The sequence below is a fragment of the Nelusetta ayraudi genome, unplaced genomic scaffold (assembly GCF_046127955.1).
Source record: "Nelusetta ayraudi isolate G7.1 ecotype Tasmania unplaced genomic scaffold, CSIRO-AGI_Nayr_v1 ptg000017l, whole genome shotgun sequence".
Classification (NCBI taxonomy): domain Eukaryota; kingdom Metazoa; phylum Chordata; class Actinopteri; order Tetraodontiformes; family Monacanthidae; genus Nelusetta; species Nelusetta ayraudi.
This window is the reverse complement of record NW_027466067.1, coordinates 2587327-2612159: the sequence shown is the minus strand read 5'-3', so window position 1 is coordinate 2612159 and position 24833 is coordinate 2587327. Positions and strand designations below refer to the sequence as shown.

Below are 24833 nucleotides of genomic sequence, written 5' to 3'. Positions count from 1 at the left end.
CAGAAAAAAAAAAAACATATTTCATGCGTTTTGCATGATGGGCTCGTGTGATTGTTTTTACATACTGCAGATGGTAAACAAATGTTTCTACGCCATCATTGCGGTTGGCAAAGTACTGCGGACCTGCCTGCCACAGTCAGTTACCTTCAGTCTATTTACATTTACAGTATGTTTGCACTTCAGTCGCCGACGCTCCTGAAAACCACTGGATGGCATGTTTTGCTGAAAATAAACAATGTGAGCAAAGTGCTGTGGAGAGAGTTATTGTTGCTGTCTGTCATTCCGGCTATTAGCCTTTGCAGACATGGAGCGCTGCCACCCAGTGTCAGGAGAATCAATGCATTTACGCACCGAGGTTTTCATGTTCGTTAACACACAACAGCAAGACGACGCTGGCATTTTTTTTTCTCACTACACAGCGCAGTAGCAATGTTACTAGCTGCTTTCTATTGGCAAAAAATCACTATGAGCCACTTGGTTGAACCCGGCGAGCAGGCAAACGCTCCAAAGAGCTTTCTCCCACTGAGCATCCAGAGAATTTTTGGAGTACTGAAATGCCTGACATGGCACGTCGTCCTTTTGTTTTAATGCCAGAGTGACACTGAGTGAAAGCGACATATTTTCTCTGCTCTCCGCGCAAAAACTTTTCAGCAATCCAGCTGAATGCCAGCGTAAAGAAAATAACTCACGCTTCCCCTCCCACCGCCAATTAAAAAGCTCTCCTCTTGGCCGGCGTGGAATTTTTCTCGTCGCGTTTGCGCAGGAGGCTGAGCGTGTAGTAGGAAACACAAGCATGCATAATGAATCGTCCTCCTTTTTATACACGAAAAAAAAGAAAAGGGCCAATGAGCGCGTTGCATCTTTCATTATGTGCTCTGGTGGGGACGCCGGGGAGGGAAGGGCGCACATCCCTCTGCCGTTCTCCCTGCTTGCCCCTCTGTTACTGTCTCTTTCAAGCATTTTTATGGATGAAGGATTTTTCAAAAGAGTTTTATTCAGTGCCGCCTGCTCCAGCACTGAGTTGCTGTCTGTCCTGCATAATGCACTCAAAGAAAAAGAAATCTTCACCTTTCAGTCCTGTCTGTCCCTCACACTGTATGCCAGGATTTTATTCACTTTTTCTTTATGGCAGTCATGCAGTCGACGCCTCACAACCACTGCTCAGGTGGTGTCCAGTTCAGTTTTGAGCTTCTGTATGAGGAGTGTCTGGATAGTGCTGATTAGTGGAAACGAGTTGCACCAGGTTTTAAGGGAAGAGAGCTAAATCTTATTGTTAATCCACCATCCATCCAGTCTACTTGCCAATTTTCACTTTATTTACGTCAACTTTGTTCATGAAATTTCAACTTTATTCACAAAATATTGTCTTTTTTAACGTAGACTTTTTCCACGAAATTTAGTCTTTTTTACGTATGTTTTCTTCCACGAAATTTTGACTTTATTAACGAAATTTCAACTTAAAACTCGAAATGAAAACTTCAAAAAAAATCTCCTCACCATAATATTTTTTTTTCTCTTCTTGTGGCCCTAATCCTCTTGCGTGCAAATCAGTGACACACAGCTGAAACTCTGTGGGCGGGAACAAATATTTAAGCTGACCGTTTTTTATAACAGCACATTATGATAAAACACTGCATATTATGATATAATGCGGTAGTCAACTCAAATCAAGCATTGCAATGGTTTATAACTGGTGGGTACCAGTCAGGAAATAAGGGACAAAGAAGACTGGATGGATGCCGACGGATGCCTTTTTAAATTGTGTCATGCATTTCATTTGCATTTTTCATACATTTGCCAATGCGATACACACAAATTAAGATGCATTTATTTATTTATTTATTTATGCCTTCCACTCTGAGTGCTGCCCCATTACCAAAACTAAACATCTTTCCAATAAGAACAAAATCACATTCACAGATCCAGAAGACAAATTCAGTTCAAGGTCCACATAGTTTTTAGTTCTTTCTAGAAGTCGTTTCAGGTGCGTGAAACCGGGGAGGTTTTCACCGTCTTGGAACAAGTGAGATGTTTTGGACGGATGGGGCGAAGTCCTGCAGGGCTCAACTGCTTTCATGAACTTCTTCATTCATCGGAAAAAGCAGAGAAGGCATTCTTGTCTTCCCTTAAACACACACACACACATAAACATAAAACACACGCAGCTGCACTCCACTCAAACGCAATGAGGTGTTGTTATTGTTTACTTTGTGGGCGGCCGTTCTTTGTCTAATTACTATCAGAGAGGGGGAGACGGTACGAAAGGCAGAGGGGACAGAAGGCAGAAGCAACCGTGTCTATGTGGAGTGCTGCATTTAATTGGAACGGAACAAAGAAGAAGATTGAAGTTGTGCAACAAACCGACTTTAATCCCTTTTCTGTCTTGCAGTTTCGTCATTCCTTTTTGTTTCCATTAATTGGGCAGAGGCAATGACTTGTCCCAAGGGGACGGCGATTCTTTGACTGAGGCTGTTTTTGTGCTGCACTTACTTTGAATCACTTGCAAGGTTTCTTTCTTTGGGGCCTTTAACACGGAGACGGATTTTTTTGAAAACGCACAATTTTGAAAACGGTCTCAGAAAAAAAATGTATTTACATGAAGCCGTCTTCAAAAATACTCCCGTTTACATGGATACGCTGGTAACGACTGAACGCGGAAGAAGGAGAAGAAGAACACCTCAAGCGCGCCGTGTTTAAAGAAGCAGGAGCTCGCTAACAACATTAGCACCACAGAGAAAAGAAAGAAAGATCGCTCGGTTTGGATGCTGTGTCCCCTCACAGACTGGAGAGCAGCAGCGCTGCCATGTTGCTCATCCTCAAACCCTCAAACTGAGTGGCTGGAAAAGGGTTGAGGCGGAGGGGTTGAAAAGTCGATAATTCTGTTATTCAACCATCCAAAGCTGCAATTCATACCTGGATGCCTGAGCCCATCACTGTCTCACCGTGCCTGTCCTGAGAGCTGACGGGAAAATGATAGCGTGCCACCCAATTTCTAACAGGATTGTCAAGAATGATGTCGAGCGATCTGAAGTTCAGGTGCGGGCTTTTCCCCGTGAAACGTTCACTGCGAACACAGCCTCGATTTTTTCCGACTCACCGCTCTTTATTAGTTTTGATCTTCTTTGTTTGGCCTCTGGGTTTACTGCCTTGCCTTGCTCCAACTCCTCCCACTCTCCCCCTTCCTCATCCCGTCTCCTCTTCTTCCCTTTTCCTCCTTTGTAATCAACTTGAACATCTCTCGTCCCATGAGGCGACCTCGAAACGGACGTGCCTACATGATTGCTTGGCTCACTGTGAATGAATATTTACACACACACACACATATACACACACAAGCTCACACACCCATTCATCTTTTTCTCCATGTCCGTGTCCAAGTGACAAGGAGCTGAAGTGGCAGCGGTTCAGTAATGGCCCTCTCACAATCGCTGTCATCCACCAAAACACTAGTTGACACCGGCAGAAGGCGTTTCCTGCTGGAATGATTTGCCGCTTCACATGTATCCCAGTGCAATGAAGTAAGAAATGTTCTTCTTCCTCCTCTCTTTTGGGTCGCTCCTCTCGGGTTTAGCCACAGCCAATCATCTGCCTCCGTCTGTGCCCTGTCCTCGGCATCCTCTTCTCTCACACCAACCAACATCATGTCCGCCTTCACAACATCCGTCAAGTCTCCTGTCTGCACCTTCTCTCCTCCTCCATGAAGAAAAAAGTATGAAATAAGAAAACCCTCACCTTTGACACATTCTGATTTGATCCTGAGGCAGGTGAAGGAGTGGAAGCACTGAGCGTTCAAGCACACTGCAGCTCCAGAGACATAAAAAAAAAAAAACCTTTCCAGAAGTTTTAGCTCCTCCGACGGTGAGCCTTCGACCTTGGCCGAGCCACTCAGCGTGTCTCAGTTTTCCCTTGAATTAATGAAAGTGTGCCACGGCATGTGCAGTGCATCGAGTTTGCACTCTGAAGTTTCTCCTTCGTCTCTGTCCTCGGCATTGCTGTCGTCTCCTCCACAGTCTGCTGAGAATCAGATAGACTTATGGAGTTGTTGAGCCACAACTTGCATGATAGTTTCACAAGCTAGATGTTTAGCTACCAGTAAGGTCCAATTTTCATCCTAGAAAAGTGAAAGAATTTTTTTTTAAAAAAAAGGACAAAACACACTCTCTGAAGTAAACTAAAACTGTATCAATGGTGAATACACAGTTTTTCTCCTGTCATACAAAGTGACTGGGTATCCATTAACTAATAGAGACCAAAGTAAAGGCTGAAAAATGGTTCTTTTTTCATATTGATGACGATGAAAATGAACTTTTTTTGAGCTGTGAACAATGAAGCTTTTTATCCATAGCGTGTGAAAACACTTCCTGCCTGTTTTTTCCACATCACTTTGGCCTCATTCTGCTCTTTATCGCTGTTCTTCAACATTAATATTTATTGTGGTACCCATTGTCTGTCCTCATTTTCATGGGTATAAAAAAATATTTTTTTTTACTTTCTAAAATCTCACAGGGACCAACCTGGTTATTATATTGGTGGGGAAAAAAGAAGTCTCGCTTTAACAATGGACTTGATTTGCATTTAATTATCAGCGATCAAGAATACATAAACTCATTAGGCCAAAGTGCTGCTCTGATGGGAGTTATTAAAGCACCACTGAGTAGTTATTGTACAATTAATATATAGCTGAAAATCATTTTTCCGATTCACTGACTTCTGATGGTGAGAACGGCACCTCTGCCGCTGACACTTCAGTGAGTGGCCTGATGGAGGATGACGGAACGAGTTCCTGTCCAGACTAGACAGGTGTGATCTCACCAGAGACTGCTGGGCTGGCAACTAGTGTTATATGGTCTTGGATCAAGCCAGACACACTGACTGTGACATGTGTCAGTGGTGAAATGTTCTCGAGTGGAGGTCAGTTAATCATAGAGGTGATTTTGAATCAATAATGCTTGTCATTTATACTTGATGGGTTTTTTTGTTTTTTTTTTGGAATAGTTTTTTGTTATTTCAGGTCAAATTGTCAGATTGTGTTTGTGTGTCCTCACAGACACACAAACACACACACACGACACTGGGTGCTGCTTCACTTCTGTTCTTTCCTGAGTCTCACTTGTTTTCCTCAACTTCACACAGGCCTGAATTTGTGCTACATGTTAATAATGAATAAGTCTCGTATTTACAAAACAGGAACAAGGCTGGTTGACGTGTATGTATAACTGTGTGTGTGTGTGTGTGTGTGTGTGTGTGTGTGTGTGTGTGTGTGCGTGTGTGTCCCTTGTCAGGAATCTTCCCACACACTTCTTGTTGTCCTCCCACATATTCGATTGCCTGATGTGGGTCGCATGCACAGGCACATGTTACACAAGCTTTCACACTCAAACACACACAAACAAACATACACACCACACACACACACACGCACATACTGACTTCCATCAGAATTGTTTTCTCCAACTTTGCAGTATTGATTTGTCTCTTCCTGCTTGTGTTTTCTGTCAATAGTTGTAGATTTTCCATCACCGAACTTTATCAGCCACAGCCTCACAGCCCTAAAAGGAAGAGAACCATTAAATAAGTGGTGGTGCTGTGTGTGTCTGTGTGTGTGGCGCATTAGCTTGCCTCTGTGCGTATAGGTGTCTCCTCCCGACAATGAAAAAAAGTCATTATCGGAGTGGTTGCAGCTCGTAGACTTTCATACATCACTGTTTGTGTTCCTCGTTAATGGAGGGGGAGTCTGAGGAGATTGATTAAAAAGAAATCTGCACTGAGAGGAAAGCAGCGTTGGGGGGGTAATCTCTTTTCACGCGTTGACTCTAACCTAGTCTCGTGCCGCCCGGCCTTTACGTGACTGGGTTCACAACAGAGGCCGGCGAGCGGACAGTAGACTGGACTTGGCAGAACGAGGCTCAAGGTCACAGGAAGCGCTAGTGAGAGAGAGATTGTGCGTGTGTGTGTGTGTGCGTGTGTGTGTGCAAGAGCAAAATTGTCATTTGCGCTCCCCTCCAGCACTATGACTGCTGCGCCTGCATTGTGCTTTGTATTTTCTTTATTTTTTGGGTTTGTTTGCAGCGGCCAGCCTTGAATCTTGGGACGCATTTTAATTGCTGCATTAGGCTGTGCCAATAAAAAGAAAACCTGCAGGGAATGTTTTTGTTAAAGGGTTCCAGTCAACTTTAAAACTTGTATTGTTATTATTATTATGCAGATTTGTCCTTTCAGTGGATAATACACAGAGGTGCGAAAAAATACCCCCATAATGAGCTCTAAGTCGGTTATTTATCATACACAAAAAAGTCAAACCAAGACTTGGGAAAATGGCCATCAGCATTTCTGAAGCAAGCTTTGAATTTCTCAATATACGCAAAAAGTACCTGATCAGCTAATCATTTGTTAGTAACGCTAAACTTCAGTAGCTAGTTGTAAGTTGTAGTTGGTCTACATTCTTATTGCTTGTTGTCGACACCCTGTGGCAAAGCTCCAGTCATCTCAAACTCCTCTCTTGAACTTGGCAATGAGTAGTTCAATGGTAGTTCAATGGCTTTCACGGTCCCAAGACCTCAACCAATAGTGCAGCGTTGCAATGTGGTGAGCATCGCACATCATGGATGTGCAAATCGATCGTGATGTGTGTTATCATGTCAATACGGACCAAAAATCGGTTAAGTGTGGTTCAGGCAGCCAGTTGGATCTATGATACCAAGGCAAGAGCAGTTCACACTAACTCATGCACACACATTTCAAGGCAATAAGTCCAGAACTCTTGTTGGAAAGGTTGATCTGCTATTCATTTTAGGCCTGAAATATTACACAGTACACAGTTTGTTATCACATGTGATCATTTAATAGTTTAAGAGCTAAATAGAGGAACATCATTTCCCAGATAATGGCTAAAGAGCGATGAAGCCCACAGGAATAAGAGCCATCCAACCGTCGTCGTTTGAGCTTTGACTGCCGGCCAGAAAACAGCATCGAGCCGCGGCCGAGCCCTGGGATTCCTCCCTGTGAGGAATGCCTCCAGGTCTTGTCTTTTAATCCACATCCAATTCCAACACAATTACCAAGAGGGCTCCGTAATTCATCATTCAAGCGATGGGTTCAATCTCCCTGGAGAGAAATTAGGAGGCGAGCGCTGAGATGTAATCGGACCGAAGATTGGCAACGTGTCTCCGGGGCGAGAAGTCCCCCTTTTCTTCCTTTGTTAATTTTTGAGCGATTAGTTTAGATGATGTGAGGTCTTTATGTCTGTCGCTGCCACCCGTGATCAATCACCGGGATTCCCCGCCACTGCTTCCAGTGGCATGAGCAGGTGACGGGTTGCAGTCTGGCTGGAGGGAAGACCTCCAGCTCCAGTCTGTGAAGGTCCGCAGCTCTGCTGTTTGGTACCGCCATCAGGAAAGAGCCCTGGAAAAAGACGCATGTTTCATCTCTCACAGGTGAAATGCTAATCTGACCAATAAGATTATAGTTGTCAGGATTCATTTCACTTGTCAGGGTTCAGTAGGATGAATCCTACTATACTGGTTACGTATGTGTGTGTGTGTGTATTGGCATCCAACAATCTGAAAGATTCAGCAAGTGTGACTTAAAACAGCCATGTTAAGGCAGAATGTAGAATAATGTTTTTTGTGTGTGAATTATCCTTTAAATTAATCATCATTATACTACAAAAAAGGAACCTGAGAAATACTGGTACACTTCCTTCCTAAAAGAAATGTGCAGTATTGGAACATTTTAATGATAAATTGTTACAATTCATTTTTAATGAAAGACGAAGAAATGGGTCGACTCAGACCATGACTAAAACTCTGCATGGTGGGAGTGGACTTCCTACATTGATCGCACTCTTCGTTTGTCTATTGGGAAATTAAAACAATATTGCTGTTCTGGTCAGGCATAAAGCTACTCTTTGTTGCGGGTCCCTGCAGCCCAGGTGCCCAGCAAAGGCTGGAAAGTTGCCCCTGATGTGCAGGATAGGGACAAGACGTAACCGTCACTGACCTAAAATCTAATTTTAAAAATTAAAGTTCGTGAAGAGACGACATTGAAAGGCAAAATAAGAAGAAGAAGAAAGAAAAAAAAAAGAAATAGTACTGAACTGAATTAAAGTTGAGGCCAAAGTCAGCTCCTGTCAGGGACCGTCTGCATTACAAGAAACTTCTTGACGCATAGAAATGGAGCCAGATTCAGGTCACTTTTAAAGTGCTTCACCTAATCTGTGCTCTGCACTGTTGAGGCGGCGTGGTCACTGTGTGATTATTCTCTGGCTGCCCCAGTTCCAGAACGTCGCCTCCGCTGGCGCCTTTGGTCACAGATTTGGCAGCTAAATTCACCTCTGCTGCAGAGATATATTCTATGTGGCAGAGGTTCTATCTCGGTTTGTAGGCTGGACTGATTATTATTTCTGGTAGATTTGCACTCAAGATATTTTTCCGCTTGTGTTTCTTTCATCTTGTCGTTGCGTTTTTATTTACCTGACGAGACTTGAATTTAAGATCCCTCTTCACCTCTCAGCGAGAAGGCTGCGTATGAGCCTGCATAGAGGACCGTCTTGTGTGCACTTGGCTTGTGTGTCTGCGTGGGTTCTCTCCAGGTGTTCCAGCTTCCTCCCACAGTCCAAGCCGACATGCCGTGAGGCTAACTGGAAACTCTAAACTGTCTGTAGTTGTAAGCGTGGATGAAAGTTGGTCTCCCTATTGGTCCTGTGGTGAACTGGAGACTCCGGCACCCCTGGAACCTCTGAATGCAGGATCAGCAGCGATGGAAAATAGATAGATGGAGTTTTATAAAGTTATTTTTCTATTTCCAGTTTCCTCACCTCCTGCCTGAGAGTCGTCACCTGCCTGTTCTGTTATGTAACCGCTCCACACATCGACTGTGGCAGGAAATCGTTGCCGCCCGTCAATACGGCAGTTTGTTTTCGAGACGGATAATTGTGGCATCGCACCTCCTGCGGCGCATACAGCCGCCAATCACCTCGGGAAGGCGACACTTTATGTTCCTCACGGTTCTTGGTGCTCTCTCCCTGTTCTGTCTCTTAGTGGGATTCCGGGGAAGAAGTGTGGAACCATCATCTTCTCCGCCGAGGAGCTCAGCAACTGCCGGGTTGGTGTCAGACAGCCACAGCACACACACACACGCACACACACACACACACACACACACACACACACACACACACACACACACACACACACACACACACACAGCGTTCACATCAACAGGCCGACACGGAGGTCAGAAAGTTTAGCACCTCCGTCTAAATTCATGACACTCGCACTGTGCGTTTCCCTTCTCCACCGATCCGAGTGAATGCGAATGTTGGCGCGGGCGGAGGCGGAGCTTTGCCCTCGCCGTCCACCGGCCAAAGGGAGGAAGGTGAATTTTCTACCTTTTTGCTTCAAAGCGATGAAGAGAGCCACTCATGAATAATTCATCCCGTCTCATAGTCGCCACGGTGGGTAAATAATTAGACGCCCGAGTCAAAGGGGGGCAGTCACGTGCACGCAGCTCACACACACACACACACACACACACACACACACACACACACACACACACATGCATCATGCACCTAGACATGCAAACATGTGGCCACTTCCTACACTGGTAATGATTTGAATAGCAGGTTTATTATAATGTACACAGCATTAATATTTATGAAGATGAATGCGAGGTGTGGCGGAGAGGCGGGGGTGGGGTGGGGGGAGCCAGCGTCCTGCAGGCTATACAGTATGAAATCGACAACGAAAGTGCACAGCAGAATCCCGGAGGGCCACACGACTACGAGTTCACGCTGGCATTTATTAGTTCTGGTTGGTGAGGCCTGTTTCTGCAGAGAGAAAAAATCTGTCTGATTAATCAGAGGGAGAAACAAACTCTTGGGAAGGAAAGAAACACACGCGTCTGACAGCCTCCATATTGTGCGAGGATTTTCTACACTCCTCTGCGCGTGGAGGCAAAGCCAGGCAACGCTTGGCATTTCCCCACAAATGCGAGCTGTCAAAACGTTGCCCAGTGAGACACAAAATCAATGTGGATGCCATTTTTTTCTACCTTAAATTGTTTGCTTCAGTGTGATTTTATGATCCATTGACTTGTGACAGGGAGAAAAACAACCCTGCCAATAACACAGCGTGTCCAACTAGCCGTGACCAAAGGCCACCGCTGTTATCTTTTGCATTGGCCAGTCGATGGCACAACAACTGATCTCTCCATCAGGCTTTCCTGTTGATTTGAGTGGCTTCCCAGCCCGCCCAGTCAAACAACCTCACCAGAAATGTGCGGAGTCCATCCTTTACTTTTCAGATGGTGTGTGCTACACCACACTGTTTTGAAAATTACTTCTTTGTGATGTCACAAAGGGCACTGATGCCTCCAGCAAGTTAGTATCCGTCTCAAGGAGCGTGTTGGTTTCAGTTTTTGCCTGTGAAAAGGGTGATAAAACCTTTTTTAGGGTAAATGGTCATAAAATTCTGCTCCACTATGTAGAAAGTTGTACCCTAAAGTGCAGTAGCTTTGTGCAGCTCTAGTCAGTAATAAAAATCTAGACGTTAAAATGTAAAATAATTGCCTCACTGGGTGATAAAAGCCGAGTCGCACGGAGGCGTAGTGAGGAGTCGCACAAATAAAAGCGCAGATGTTTGGTTGAACTGCACCTTCACTGGAAGACTGACTGTGCTCTGTTGTTCCTCTCAGGACATTGCAACCATGCAGCTCTGCGCCAACAAATTGGATAAAAAGGACTTCTTTGGCAAGTCGGACCCCTTCCTGGTCTTCTACCGCAGCAACGAGGACGGAACGTAAGTGCGTGTGTGTGTGTGTGTGTGTGTGTGTTTTAGTGTGTGTGTGTATTAGTGCACTGTACATCATTTATAGTTGGCTCCATCTGTCAGTCCTTCTGCCGAGGCCGCTCCATCTCCACTTTTTCCTCGTTACGGCAAATGAAAATCTGCCAGCAGTTTCATCCTGACGGATTCTGTCCCACGAGGACATTGGAGAGCTTCCTGTCTGTCAGGGGTGGAAGTGGCACCAAAGTGTTCTCCTGACTCAGGCGGGAAGTTCTCCTCTTCGTAAGTGCGTTCCCGTTCTGCTGACTCGTCGCCATCTCGGCACTCTCACATCACACGGAATTGGTGTAACAGAACCAGGAGGATGTCAGGTTTAACAAACTGACCGGTGATGACGAGCAAAGTATGTGCAAAATAAGCTCCATGGTAGATGCCAATTCACAAGCTCAAAAAGAGACTCAACCGCTGCACAAGATACTAGAAAAATACAAGTTTATTATGGTTGTATCTGGGCTGGGCTAATCAGAGACTATGCAGCTGCACAGATTTCACTAATTGCTGATTTGCCAACATAAGAATCTTTTGTTGTTCTTATTATTACTTATTGCTCTGCTTGCTTCTAATTTTGCTCAGTGCTCGTCACCCAACAGGCCCATTAAGGATGTGCAGGGAACCAGTTTGTTTTGACGAACATGCGCAAGTAAATTTCGACGACTGGCCACGTCTCTCATGTGTCTCCAGGTTTACTATCTGCCACAAGACCGAGGTGATCAAGAACAACCTGAACCCCGTGTGGCAGCCCTTCACCATCCCTGTCCGGGCACTCTGTAACGGAGACTACGACAGGTGAGGAGGCGGGCTCATGTGGAGGCGGGGTCAGGAGCTGGATGTGGTCAGCCAGGAAACATTTTAGAGATTGATCTCATCTTTGGCAATTCTCTGTTTTTAGTAGGTAGTTTGTGAATACCATGTGTAGTGTTACTTTTCAGCCACAAGGGGCTCCGTACGACTTGAACAGCTCTGGTGTTCTAACTGTTTCCTGTTCTTGTTCCTGCGTGGTGGTCAGAATAATGCCAGCAGTCGGCCATGCTGTCAGTCTCAGGCCAGTGCTGGTGTTATTGAGACCAACATGGAGGTGACCCAGCAACTGAAGCCCACAAATAATCAGAGTGACAAACTTTGTCCGAGCACGAATTAGCGTAACGCAGCCGCCTTGAACTGCTCGATAATCTTCTTGAACCCTCATAACTTTCTGACATTCAGTTCAGTCAACCTATTTCTATCTTTTTCCAAAATAAATCAAATGTCAAGATGCAGTTTTTAAAAAAAAAAAATCTTCCTCAAGAAGCTTACCGTAGCCATGAGGGTGTGCTTTCTCCTTCATGAAAGGGTTCAGTTCATTAATGCTTTTGCTTGCAGCAGGTCACGATCCCACGATAAACTGAGCAGTGACAACAGCTTCAGAGAGGCCGACCGGGAAAGATTAAAAACACCTCCAGCAACAGAACTGAGGCGGCTGGCCAATTGAAACAGTTTCTCGGAGGCCGTTGCGTTTGCCGCAAATTTTTACACCATTTCTCAGCTTGTTTAACAAGACGGGGCAAGAAAATAATGTTGCCTGATTCAGTGGAGTTGGTTTGAATTTGAGAGAATTCAATTTGGAGAATCTCTCAGAAGAAAAGAGGCAAAAATCCAGATATCAGTGAACTTGACCTAGAAACACATTTTTCTCGTTTTATCCGTAGGAAGTATTTTGTTGTTGTTCCTTTGAATACAGTGAAGTTTTTTTCTTCCAAATATTCACTACTTTTTCATTTTCTAACTGACTTCTGTCAGTTCCTAAAGTGTGGAAATTTGTTTAGTCCTCCAAAAAATATTCTGTTTCTCTCTCTTCTTCTTCCTCCTCTTCCTCCTCCTCTTTCTCCTCCACTCCTTCATCTCACCTCGATGCAGGACAGTCAAGGTAGACGTTTACGACTGGGACCGAGACGGCAGGTAAGCCCATCTGCCCGTCGTGTTTCTTTCTTTCTGTCTTTCTTTGTTTCTTTCTTTCGCTTCTTTTTGTTCATTTGTGGCGCCAGATTGAATTCATCAAACGTCGCACCTTTATGCTGCCTGACGGCCGCTGACTGAAGCCTCATGATGAAGGTCTCCGCTACCTGTTTGGCACATGCCGGCTGATAAGTCAAAGACATCTTGCAGGCGGAAGATGAGCCAGATTGTCGGATCCCTGTCCTGAGGGGGGAACAGCGCGAGAGAAGACACGGAAGACAAATGTTTGCCTTGCCGTGTTTGTGCAAGTCTTGGAGGCGTCACTTGTCGACTTCGTCCCATATCAGCGCGGGAAGTGAACTTTTACTTTGACAACGAGTCATTGTTTGAGTTTCCTGCATCGTGATGGTGTCAAAATAAACTCTAGAGTAATCGTCGCCGAGAGGGAGCAGAGAGCGTGTTGACTCTCATACAGGGGAGATGAAACCAGGTGGATTTGAAGAACCGGATGTGGTTGATACTCAGTGAAGTGTAAATATAGAGGAGCGGTAGGAGGGGAAAACAGAATGGTGTCGCAGCTTAGTAATGTTTCAAAATGTTCAAATGTTTGAGAGGGTGCAGTGTTCCCAAAGAAATATAATGATTTACTCAATTATGTGAAAGCTCATTTAATTTTTTTTTTATAATGTTCTGACGAAACAAGCCTTTAAGAGAAATATGATAATACTTTTTTATTATACTTCTTATTAGATAGTGGGTTCAATTATTGGCTCAGTCCCATTTCACTTGTTGGTGTTTTACAAGTATCTTTATAGAACCCCCCACCCCCAACTAAAAACACACTTATAAACATGTCAAAGCACCCATCAGAAGTCTTGACATTATTATTTTTTTATTATTATTATTTTAATTAATCATACTTATTGCACTGGAAGCACTTTGAGATTAATTGTTTGATGTAAAGCGCAGTAGAAATAAAAATCATTATAATTATAATGCACAATCTAACGATCATCAGCACATCGAGCTTTCTCCTCGCCATCCTTCCACCTCCGTCCACCTCCCTCCCTCCCCCCTTGAATTCTTTGGTTGCTGTGCTTTTAGCAGCCTTGTAAATGTCACTTCTCAGCCTCGAGAGGTCTCCTGCATTCTCATTCGGCAGCAGCGAAATAGCAGACTGCTCCCGCTGATGACAAGACCATGGTGTGTTATTCCCCCTGCTGAAAATGGTTTTATTAACACCCAATGCCAGAGATTTTTTTTTTCTCTCACCCTGATGTATTGTAGCATTGCATATTGCAGCCTGCTGCAGTTTTTGGAGTCCATGCTCATCCTTTAGCTCCTCAGAGCTGCAGAAGATTTGTTGAAATTAATGTCGGTTCATTTTAGTTCAGGTTTAATTTGAGTTTTTTTTTTTCTACATTTAGAGTAGGGAAAACATGTTGATTGCAGCTCACTGCACAATGACAGATTGTTGATAGTGGAGCAGCACAATAATAAACATCACAGTCTGCTTATTACATCCTCCTTCAGTAATCAGGCTTTATTGTAAGAGAATCAGAGATCGTTATCTTTACTAAGACCTATTAACAATTGTTATTGATGCTGTGAAATGATAAAAAACTAAAAATATATATTGTGTATATATATTACCTATCTATAGGATATATCAAGTGCACATAATATACAAGAAAAAATTCAATATGCTTAAAATAAAGCACGTAGTGGGAATTCATAAGGAGAGTCAGTCTGCAGTGGAGCCTCTCTTCTCTTTCTTCTCCCCACTCTCCCCTCTCCACTGTTCCCTGGCTACTGTATCCTTCCCCTTCCCATCTTTCATCTTTCTTTTCCTCCGCTGGGAGATGAACCCGTCGTCTCCCCCGTCTCCCTCTCCTAAATACCAGCAGTGTGTCACGCACCGCTCCAGGTGCTGATATATTGAGATGCAGAGATAATGTTAGGGCATGGACGGAGTTGGTATTTAGCAGTATGATGATGAAGATGGTGGTGGCGGAGGTGGTGGTGCTGTAGGGTGTAATTTTTTAAGTACTGAAAAAAATTGAAAGAAGAGAGAAAATTAGCAACGCACAAAAAACTTTCCCTCTAATTCTGATTAAGTGGAGGAAACCAAGGAACTCAAGTGCAAGGCTTTGTGTATGGAGGCACTTGTTTACCACTAATTAAGCAGTTTTGTGGATTTAATAAACTCTAACAGGAATAGAGGAAAATAATATTGCCACGATTAAAGACCAGGCAGGGAGTAGTGATTTCAAAATCACAGTCCTGAAATAGTTGTGGAAACTGTTAATTTATTTGCTTTTTGCTTCCTGTTGAATTGTCTGTGGATGTTAGTCGACATACAGTCAATCTACCCTGATGTGTAACCAGCCTCCCAGCTGATGCCGTTGACTCAAGCAGAGTTTCAGCTGATGCTTCTCGAAGATGTGGCAGCGGAACAGTCTTGCTGTTTGTTTGTTTCTCTTACAAGGAAACTTTTCTGCCTTGTCCCTCAACTAGAATTACTCACTGAAGGCCGTTTGCTTAGCCATCATTTAATTATCTGAAGTCCCTGACCGAACTTTTTGCAAGAATTTGTTCCGTAGCTGTTGTCGCTGTTGAATAGACCCGTTTCTTTCCATCATCGAAAGACGGAGATTCTGTTTTCTTCAACCATTTTTGTCTCACGCTGTTCAATTCACAGTCACGACTTCATTGGCGAGTTCACCACCAGCTACAGGGAACTGTCTCGAGGCCAGAGCCAGTTCAACGTCTACGAGGTACGACACAGCGTATAAGTCACTTAATGCATGCGGCGCAAGCTAAATTATTGAACTTTATTTGTCTGCGTGGTTATTAAAGAATAATGTCTTTCTAGTAACTTCACCAACATCAGTACATAATTCATTGAAGCAATTTCCCCCGCTATTACGAATTCCATCCCTGATCTGAGGACGATGCATTATTAACAGTCGCCCACCAGTGTGAGTCCACAGTTCTGCTGCATTTGCTGGAAGAACTCATTTTCTCTTTACCGTGTTTTGTTGTCAAGGTTTTGAATCCGAAAAAGAAAGGCAAGAAGAAGAAATACATCAACTCGGGAACGGTGAGTCCTGCCCGGGACTGTTGACGCTGTTCGACGGACATGAGTCACAGCACTGAAAATAGACGACGATATGGCTTCACTCTGATTAGAGCTTGTCTGTCTCTTCTGTCTGCATGTCTCCGTCTTCAAGGTGACGCTGCTGTCTTTCAAAGTGGAGTCAGAATACACCTTTGTCGACTTCATCAGAGGAGGGTAAGGACTCCCTCTCTGATGTTTCACCATTGTCTCCGTAGCACAATATTGAGCCCTCTGTTTGCTGCTTTCTAATTTTTCCCTGCTGCTCTCTGTCGTCCTGGCAGCTTATTGTTTTGTAGCGCGACTGAGCCTTTCGCCATTAATTAGTTCAGTCAAATTCACAACGCTTGATTTCCACTCAAAACTTGTTGATTAATTAGCTTGGCTTGGTCACGGAGCAGTGGTCAGGCAGCGGGCGCTCTGGTACCGAGGTCCAGCCTCCCACTGAGCATTGTTTCTGTCCTCTGCTCCTCTTTTCTCTGCCCATTTATAATTGGAATGTAATTCATGGCAGCGTAGAGTGTTGGAGGGGATCAACGGCCTCGCGTTGGACGCCACCAGTACCGGAAATTCGAACGGCCAAATTGGCTCCTGTCTGAGAGATTCAGGCTTTTAAACAGGATGTTGTATCTCCATATGTAAGTAGGGAGATGTGTCATCATGTGCCGGAGCTGAAATAATCCTCACATCCTGTTAATCTGACATTATCTGAGATGAGTGGCTGTAAAAAAAAAAAAAAAAAAGGCAGGTTCCCTGTGTTTTTATTTTTTTTTTCTGGAGAAAAAGTCACAAACCTGAACAAGACTGAGTTGAATTAGAATACAATAGATTCTCCAGCGTGTTTGATCCCCTGCCTGCCGCTTCATAAGCGACAGCAGCGAGCCGCTGATGAGTTGTTGTTTTTTCCCCGGCCCACTCGTGGAAGAACAGCTGTGAATGCGCTCCGATCTGGAGACGCTGGCTCAAACCTTGCATCTCTGTTTCCAACAAACGCTGACGTGCTCAATCTCCCACCAGGACGCAACTCAATTTCACCGTGGCGATAGACTTCACAGCATCCAACGGTAGGACGCCGTCGCATCTCGGCTGCATGCGGAGGGAGGAGCGCGTGCGTGGCCATCGTCCTGCCACACCGTGTTGTGCCTGTCTCATTTTTGTGTGTTTGTCGCCTCGTCTCTCGCGTCTGATTCCCACCAAAGGATCGTGCACAGTGCAGCCTCTGTGAGGAAAAGAGGGTTTTTGCTGATTTCGCAGCAGAATGTTGAATTTTTTACAGCTTGTTTTTTCTTTTCTTTCCTCCACCTGTGATGTTTTGCTCTGCACAGTGACATTCCACCCAATCTTGCCACTTTGGTGATGGTGATTGTGTGATGATTGCAACGTGTTTAGCTGTGCTCTCGGCCGGCTCAAAGACATCACAGAAAATCCAGGGATTTCTTTTGATTTGAGACGCCTCCAGCTGTTTTTCAAATTTCTGCGCATTATTGGACAGAATTACAGCAGAATCTCAAACTTTAGTTTGGAGTGCGTTGATGGTGTTTTCTTATTTTTACCCACCTCAAAAAAGAAAAAAAAAGTTTATGGAAAACTGTTAAGAATAAAAGCACAACTCACAGGTAGTGCAGATGCCTCAGGCTGGGCTGCACTGAAAAGGAAGGCTGAGAGATGCACTCAGTCGTGCTGGTATCTGACTTAGTATTCATTTGCCACACTCCTTTTTTTGTCCTTGTGTTTTCTGGCAGTTAATCTTCACACACCACACAAGACTGTGTCAGAAAAGTAATGAAGAAAGACTGCTAATTTACGCCTGAATGGAGCAGGAGCCCAATGTGCAATTAAACTTTAACAAGACGGCTTCTGTCAGTGGGACTTTGTCACGTTAATAACTAATGAAAAAAGCACACAAGTATTTATTTATTTATTCAGCTTGCGTTCTTGTGCCTGTGACAACTCTTACTTTTCCAACAGGTATCTTCCGAATGCATTCTTAAAGGTCCGGTGTGTAGGATTTAGTGGCATCTAGTGGTCAGAAAATATATTGCGACTAATTTTTCTGTAAAACCCTGTTGTGTAATGTCCATATTGACCTAACATTTTTGTTTTGTCAAGGTCAAAAGAATCAAATCCAGTTTGGTCAGTCCCTCCCAATACTTGGGCGTGGATTATGACCTGGGTTTACTCTTTGTGCAAACGCATATATAAAAAAGTAGAATTTGAGCAAAGCAACACGATGGTTATTCAATTTTACATGCTTTTATGTATATTTTCTCTTCCACCTCATGCCAAAAGAGAATGGCCTTCACATTACTCAAATTATGTGTCTTGAGTAATGTGTGTGTGTGTGTGTGTGTAGGAGTGTGCTTGCACGCACAAGGGAAAGTAGTTTTGCACTTTTCCAAGATGTCCACACACACGACTGACGTGATTTATTCACGCGTCGACACATAATCAGATTAAAGACTTTGCATGTCTTAGAATTGTTGCTAGTGTGGTCGCTGCTCTCGTCACAGTGATGCGGCCGCATGCTTTTTTTCCAATCCCCCTGATGTTAGCTCACTTTGCCACGTGTGTGCGTCTCGTCTACAGGTAACCCGTCCCAGCCCACCTCCCTGCACTACATGAGTCCGTACCAGATGAACGCGTACGCCATGGCTCTGAAGGCTGTTGGCGAGATCATCCAGGATTACGACAGCGACAAACTCTTCCCGGCGTACGGCTTTGGAGCCAAGCTGCCCCCTGACGGAAAGATCTCCCACGCATTCCCACTGGTGAGGCCTGTAACTGATGTGAGAGCTCTGACAGGTAGTACTGTCGTACCTGAGCATCAATACTCTCGATACCGGCCTTGTCAGTTACAATAGTAAGTTTGTGTCGGTATGATTTACTCCCACCAATTTCGTAAAATATTTCTCAGATGTTATGTCGCTCTGTCAGCTTTTCAAGTCTAGAATGCTGAAAAGTCAGCGTTATTGTCAGCACTCTTCAGTTTATATGTGCACATAGTTTTGCCCATCATCTACAAGAACCAGTTTTACACAAACATTTTTGAGTTTTTCTCAAAACGAAACCACAAAAAAAACTCATTTTTTTGCTGCCTGTGGCTGAGTTCTCTGACTTAAACTTGTATCTATTACTTTGCTTTTATCAGCCTTTTTTTTTTTTTGACTCAGCGCTGCCTGAATGGATTCCAAAACATTGTGTGTGTCGGTCTGGCTGATAGAAGGTCTAACTGAGTGATGATGAAGAGCCCACTTCCTGTTTGTGCTTTCAAGGGAAAAAAAAACGAGAAATGAAACAGGCAATAACAAAACAACAACAACAACAACAGCAGCGACGAGACCCTGTAATGGTGGACAGAATTTTGACAGACTAATGTAACGGCAGTAAGACTCGAGGGCGATGATTAGACGAGAATTAGCATAAGCTTTTTAGTCGTGAGGAGCAGAGAGGTAATTATCTGGCTGACATTTGGAACACTTATGAATTTCCCCAGTGCGGAATTATAGCGAGCTTTTAGAGATTTTAGGCTGCAGTGCAGAATGTCTCCCCCTCAGGTAAAAAGAATAATTGCATTAAGCTTTAAAGAACCTGTTTCAAACACTTGACTCCAATCCATGCATCCATCCATCCATCCATATTCTATACCTGCACTCGGTTGCAGGGGTCTACTGGAGTCTTTCCCAGCTGTCATGGGGTGAAGGCAGGGGCTAAACCCAGGACAAGTTGCCAGTTCATCGCAGGGCCACACTCACAAGACTAGCAACCACTCATACTCGCACACTCGTGCTCTCTCTCTCTCTCTCTCTCTCTCTCTCTCTCTCTCATTCTCTCGATCTGTCTCGTGCACACACACACACACACACACACACACACAATTTAGAGTTTCCAGTTTGCCTCAAATGCATATTTTTGGACGGTGGTAGGAAGCTGGAGGAGCTGGAGGGAACCCACACAGACACAGGCAGAACATGCAAACTCCATTTCCAATATCATCTATAATTAACAAAAATACAAATAGTTTGTAGACATTTGCGCAAGTTGGAGTAGTCAGGTTAAATCAAATTAATGATTTAGTTTTTTTCATTGAATTTTTTTTAATGTATTTATTTATTTATTTGAACAGGTCAAAAGGATAACAAAAAATAAATAAAACATGTACAAATGCTTCATTTAAAAAGACCACTCTGCAACAACATAAGTAACCACCCCATGTTCGGGGTACGTAGCTTTTGAAATTTCAACAATTTTGGAGCATATATGTTGCTGTTAATAATTCAAGCATCTGTTGTTGTTGTTGTTTTTTGTTTTTGTTTTGCTTTTTACACACTAGTCCGTTAACCGCACACAACACAGAAAAAACACAACTCAGGACAACTTGTGAAGTCAGTGAAAGGAGCGGCTTACGTAAACCCACGGGCGGTAGGTGCTTTGGAGTTTGTGAAGTGGATGACTGAGGCCGGGGGGGCGGGGGAGGGACAATAAAACGCTGTGAATCACGCGGCTCAAAATGAGAGCAAAGACGCTCGTTCCGTGTGACGGTATGGCAGCGGCGGAGGACGGGATCAGGAGCGAAACAGATGATAGATGGCTCCGCAGGGAGGCATTTTTTGGTGTTGTTCTGATTAGCGTTGTCAGCCAGCCGAGTTGCAAAAATAGCAGTGAGGGAAAGTGAGAAAAAAACGCTTCTTTGTGGATTTCCAAAACCGCTGTCTCCCAGGACAGCTGCTTAAGAGGAGAAAAGGAGAAGAATATTAAAACTCCAAGGCTCCGGTCTGAGAAGAACTGATTACCTTCACAGGATAATGTCTTTTCATAGAGGTGCAAACATCTCGGTGGCAACACCTCAGATCCTTCATTAGTGGTCCAGAGACACTTCCCTTCCTCTGACCTGGAAGTGTCATTTTTAATCTGATTTGTCAAACCCCGCCGACTGGCTCGCAGTCGGACAGCAAACGGTGGACGGGAGCGTCAGCAGCTTCCTTGTCGGGATTCATTACTTTGCCTTACTTTGTTCCTGTCGTCACGAGCGGCCTCTCAAAGCGCTCTCCCAATTAGGGTTCAACCTCGGAATGACAAATCAGGGCCAGTACGTCATGCTAAGGCAGCTCTAATTAGGAAGCCGTTGTTTAGAGGCAGCTCGGCGAGGTGGCACCATGTGAGAGTCAGGAAGAGATCTGTGCACTTCACCTGTTTGTTTCTCCAGAGGGAGGAGATGCCGCGGAAATCAGACTTGAATAGATGCCTGGGTCAGTTTAAACCAGTTAATCAACCAAATAGAGAGTTTATCAATGAATATTTAATAATAGAATGTATTTTATTTTATTTATTTATTTTTTCAGTACAAAAGGTTAAAAAAGTAACTTTACAGCTGGAGTGAAAGGCAGATCCTGCTGTTTCATATCAAAATTAGATCACATGACATCACAAAATAACCAATAGCTAATAGACAGAGCAAGGTTAAAATCGCATAGAAAATGAAAAGTAGTTAATACACGTAGACAAACTCGACAAGCACATGACAAAAATATAACTAGCGAAAAAAAGAAAAGGCCCGTTGTCCTCTCAACCATTTTTTATTGCACACTGTCATCGGGAGAATCATTGAGCTTGTGGTGTAAACAACCTACGGAGAGGGCTTGTTTGTGATAATTAACCACCATCAGAGATGCCGAAACTACTCCGTCGATATGCCAAAGAAGCGGCCAAAGTCTAAAGAGGGAGTCAGTGTTTCCTGCTGATGAAAGCCGTCTCATTATTCAATACTGGCCCACACTTGGAGCTTCTAGTAGCGCAGCGCGCCTCTCTGTTAGCCACCGCCTAATTAATGCTGGCTTCCCAAGTGTGTGTGTGTGTGTGTGTGCGCGTGTGTGTTTTCTCAAGCCATTTAAAAAAATCCATATTATTAAACAAAACCTCAGAGTCTCGGAGGAAATAATTAGAAGGTAATCTCAGAGACAGCTGGGAGCTGAAGCGTGAGCAGGACCAAGATTTAGCTGCCGACTGCCGCAGCATCATAAATATCCTGATGAAATGCAGGGTGAAAAAAACATGCATTTAGGAATCTGAACAAACTCTATATGTCTTCGTATCCAGTCTCAGCTCTGTCTATAAAAAATAATGCTTAAATTCCACTTCAACGATACTGAATATTCAATTTTATTTTGTCCTGTTGTAGTAAAGGGTCACCAGGTGTTCATGGAGTTACATCAAAATATTATGTCATATCAATATGTATTTTTATTATACAATTGTAAAAGGTGATTTGATTTTGTGTCAGAAGTCTAAAGGTGTCATTTGAGAGAATTTAATATAATTGTTAATCACTGGATTGACATCAAATATCTGCTAAATATGCCGCCTCTTCCTTCCTAAAGAATCTGAGAAATACGGCAATTCAAGAAGCTTTCAAGACGGCTTCACTCACAGCATTACGAGATGTGGCCAGGCGATAAGTAGCGAGCATGCTTTCAGAGCTTTCAGCCGCATTCAGGTTGTATATGGTGCCTGCGTTTCAGCAGAGACTCCTTTCTCTCTGGTGCGTGGGTAATTCTGTGCAAGGAGAAAGTCTGGCCTTCATCACAGCAGAGCCGCCAGAGACTTTCACTGTGGAACAGAAAAAACAAAGCAAAACAAACACTCAAGCTTTCTTTTGGCTAATTCAATTTAAGTTTGGAGCCTCAGCTCGAAAGTGCAGCAATAAAAACAAAAGCAAAATTCAAAGATGCTCATTAAAAAGGAGATTCACATGATTTAGAATAGGAGCCGAGGCAGGTCTTCTGTGGTTGGAACATTAAGAAAGGCTTTCTTTAAATGGCTATTGTGAACATTTAAAACACTAACATCTTTTGGCCGTACTGACAATCATGCCCTGATGAAGGCCAGCGAGCACGGCTGGCACATGTTGGGTGTTTTCAATGTTACAATGGTCCTTTAATAAAGTCCTTTTTAATGTTTGTGGCAGAAAAGACACACAATGGGTTGAATTTATGTAGTGCCTTTCTGGGACACTCAAAGTGCTTCACGTATTGGAACCATTATTCATTCACACAATGCACACAATGGTGCGTCTAAGTGTGTACAGACGTAATGTGTGACATGATTCAGGTGGGCTCCTCTGTCTCCCGCAGAACTCCAACTCGGAGAACCCGAACTGCGTGGCTATCGAAGGCGTGCTGGAGGCCTACTTCCAGAGCCTGCGGACCGTCCAGCTCTACGGCCCCACCAACTTCGCTCCCGTCATCAACCAGGTGGCTCGGTGAGAGACGCGCGACACATGGCAAAGTCCCGCTACTGGCTAATCTGAACCAGTTATCCGAGGGATGAACTGGAATCTCTCTCACGTATAAATCCAGCAACAAAAAAAAAATCAGTTTGTTTTATTTGCACGTGTCACTCGCTCATTATTGGAAGCCAGCTGCTCTGCGTCATTAATGCAAAAACATGCACGTTTCCTGCAGATATTTCCATTTCAAGGTGCCCCTGAGCCAGTAATGCCTGGTGTCACTCGGTATTGGCACTCTGTATTTGGGGTTGAAGCTGGATGGTTGGATCACCCAATGGTTCCCGAGCACGGCACCACTGCTGCTCACTGCTCCCTCGGGGTCAAAAGCAGAGGACACATTTAAGATCAGTGGACCTTTAACCTTTAGCCGTGGTGTTTCCCGCAATTGAATTACCACTTAAGCTCTGCTGGCATGAGCAACTTGCAGTCAAGGACATATTTTAAAATTCAAAAATCATATTGACCCCTGCTGCTCCATATAAGAAACATTTTTATTGGGAATTTTTACATTTTGAGAGTCGCAGCCATTAATCATCATCAGGCGCCCTCCTGTGATCAGAGTTGTTTGTATATCAAAAACAAGACCCAAACTGACAGATATTTTGCAGCTCCTCAATCTTTTTCTCACTGAATAGATTAAATCAGAGGTTGCTAAGGTAAATCTGTTTGTGTGTTCTGGTGTGCTTGTGTGGGTGTGTGGCACTTTGGCGTAATAGTTCATGCACCTATGGCTTAGAAATAACCCCAACGACTTTTTCCCTCACCGTGAACTTTTTTTTAAATTAAGACATTTGAACCATCTGATCAAAACGTCAGAAATGTGCTTGGTATTAATGCGTGCAGGAGACCAGCCAGCCGGGCCTCTTTTGATATAAGGCTGAATAAAGACATGATTCTACAAAGAATTCTATGACTCACTTCCTCGGCCTCATTACGACTATAAAGGCAAAGACAATTCGAATGCGGCGTGTGACTGAAGCCCCTATTAACAGATGTGCATCTCGGCATTCCATGACCTCCCCTTGACCGACGACTGGGACGGTTCTACGCATGCAGCAGGAGAGTCTAATTAAAGTCCGCCGTTGCCGAGCGATCGGAGTGGTCAGGACCTTTGGGCGCGCTCTCCCCAGAGGATCCCAGCGCCTCCGGGAGGTTAAATGTGACTTGCCTGCTGGAGAACGACAACACCTGCAGCCCTGTGGTTCCACCGCGGTTCCACCACTTGACGCTCCTAAACAACACGGCTGCAAACGTGCGCCGTCTGATTTGCCTTCAAGGAGCATTTATGAGCTGCTCCTTATTTCCCCTCTTGGTGCAGTTCTTTTTGTTTACAGGGATGAACACAGTTATCGCACTCGCACAAAGACCACAAGGAGAATCTCTTTGCCTCTCGAGAAGTGTTGAGCATGTAAGCAACTAAATAAATAAAATAAAAAGTTGAATGCATTGCACATTTTGTCAACAAAAGGAAAATGTTATTCTGATTTTCTATGCAACGCCGCACCACAACGAGCACAATGGAAATGCTTCAAGTAGCATAAATAAATAATGAATCTCCTCTCCTCGTCGAACCCTTTGGAATATTATCCTGATTGCACTTAAAAAAAAATACACACACACACACACACACACACACACACACACACACAAAAAC

The 24833-nt window shown here is 44.1% G+C and overlaps 1 protein-coding gene across 2 annotated transcripts in view; it reads left to right on the top strand.

Annotated features, from left to right (window-relative positions):
• LOC142887256 (copine-9-like) overlaps window positions 1–24833 on the top strand; it is an 80913-nt gene that overhangs the window by 48029 nt on the left and 8051 nt on the right. For both annotated transcript variants that reach the window (XM_076024754.1, XM_076024755.1), the window contains exons 7-16: window positions 9039–9102; window positions 10696–10799; window positions 11529–11633; window positions 12741–12782; window positions 15481–15556; window positions 15829–15882; window positions 16013–16074; window positions 16915–16961; window positions 18484–18665; window positions 23025–23152. In XM_076024754.1, coding sequence (XP_075880869.1) covers window positions 9039–9102; window positions 10696–10799; window positions 11529–11633; window positions 12741–12782; window positions 15481–15556; window positions 15829–15882; window positions 16013–16074; window positions 16915–16961; window positions 18484–18665; window positions 23025–23152 — 864 coding nt within the window. The remainder of the gene's footprint in view (window positions 1–9038; window positions 9103–10695; window positions 10800–11528; window positions 11634–12740; window positions 12783–15480; window positions 15557–15828; window positions 15883–16012; window positions 16075–16914; window positions 16962–18483; window positions 18666–23024; window positions 23153–24833) is intronic.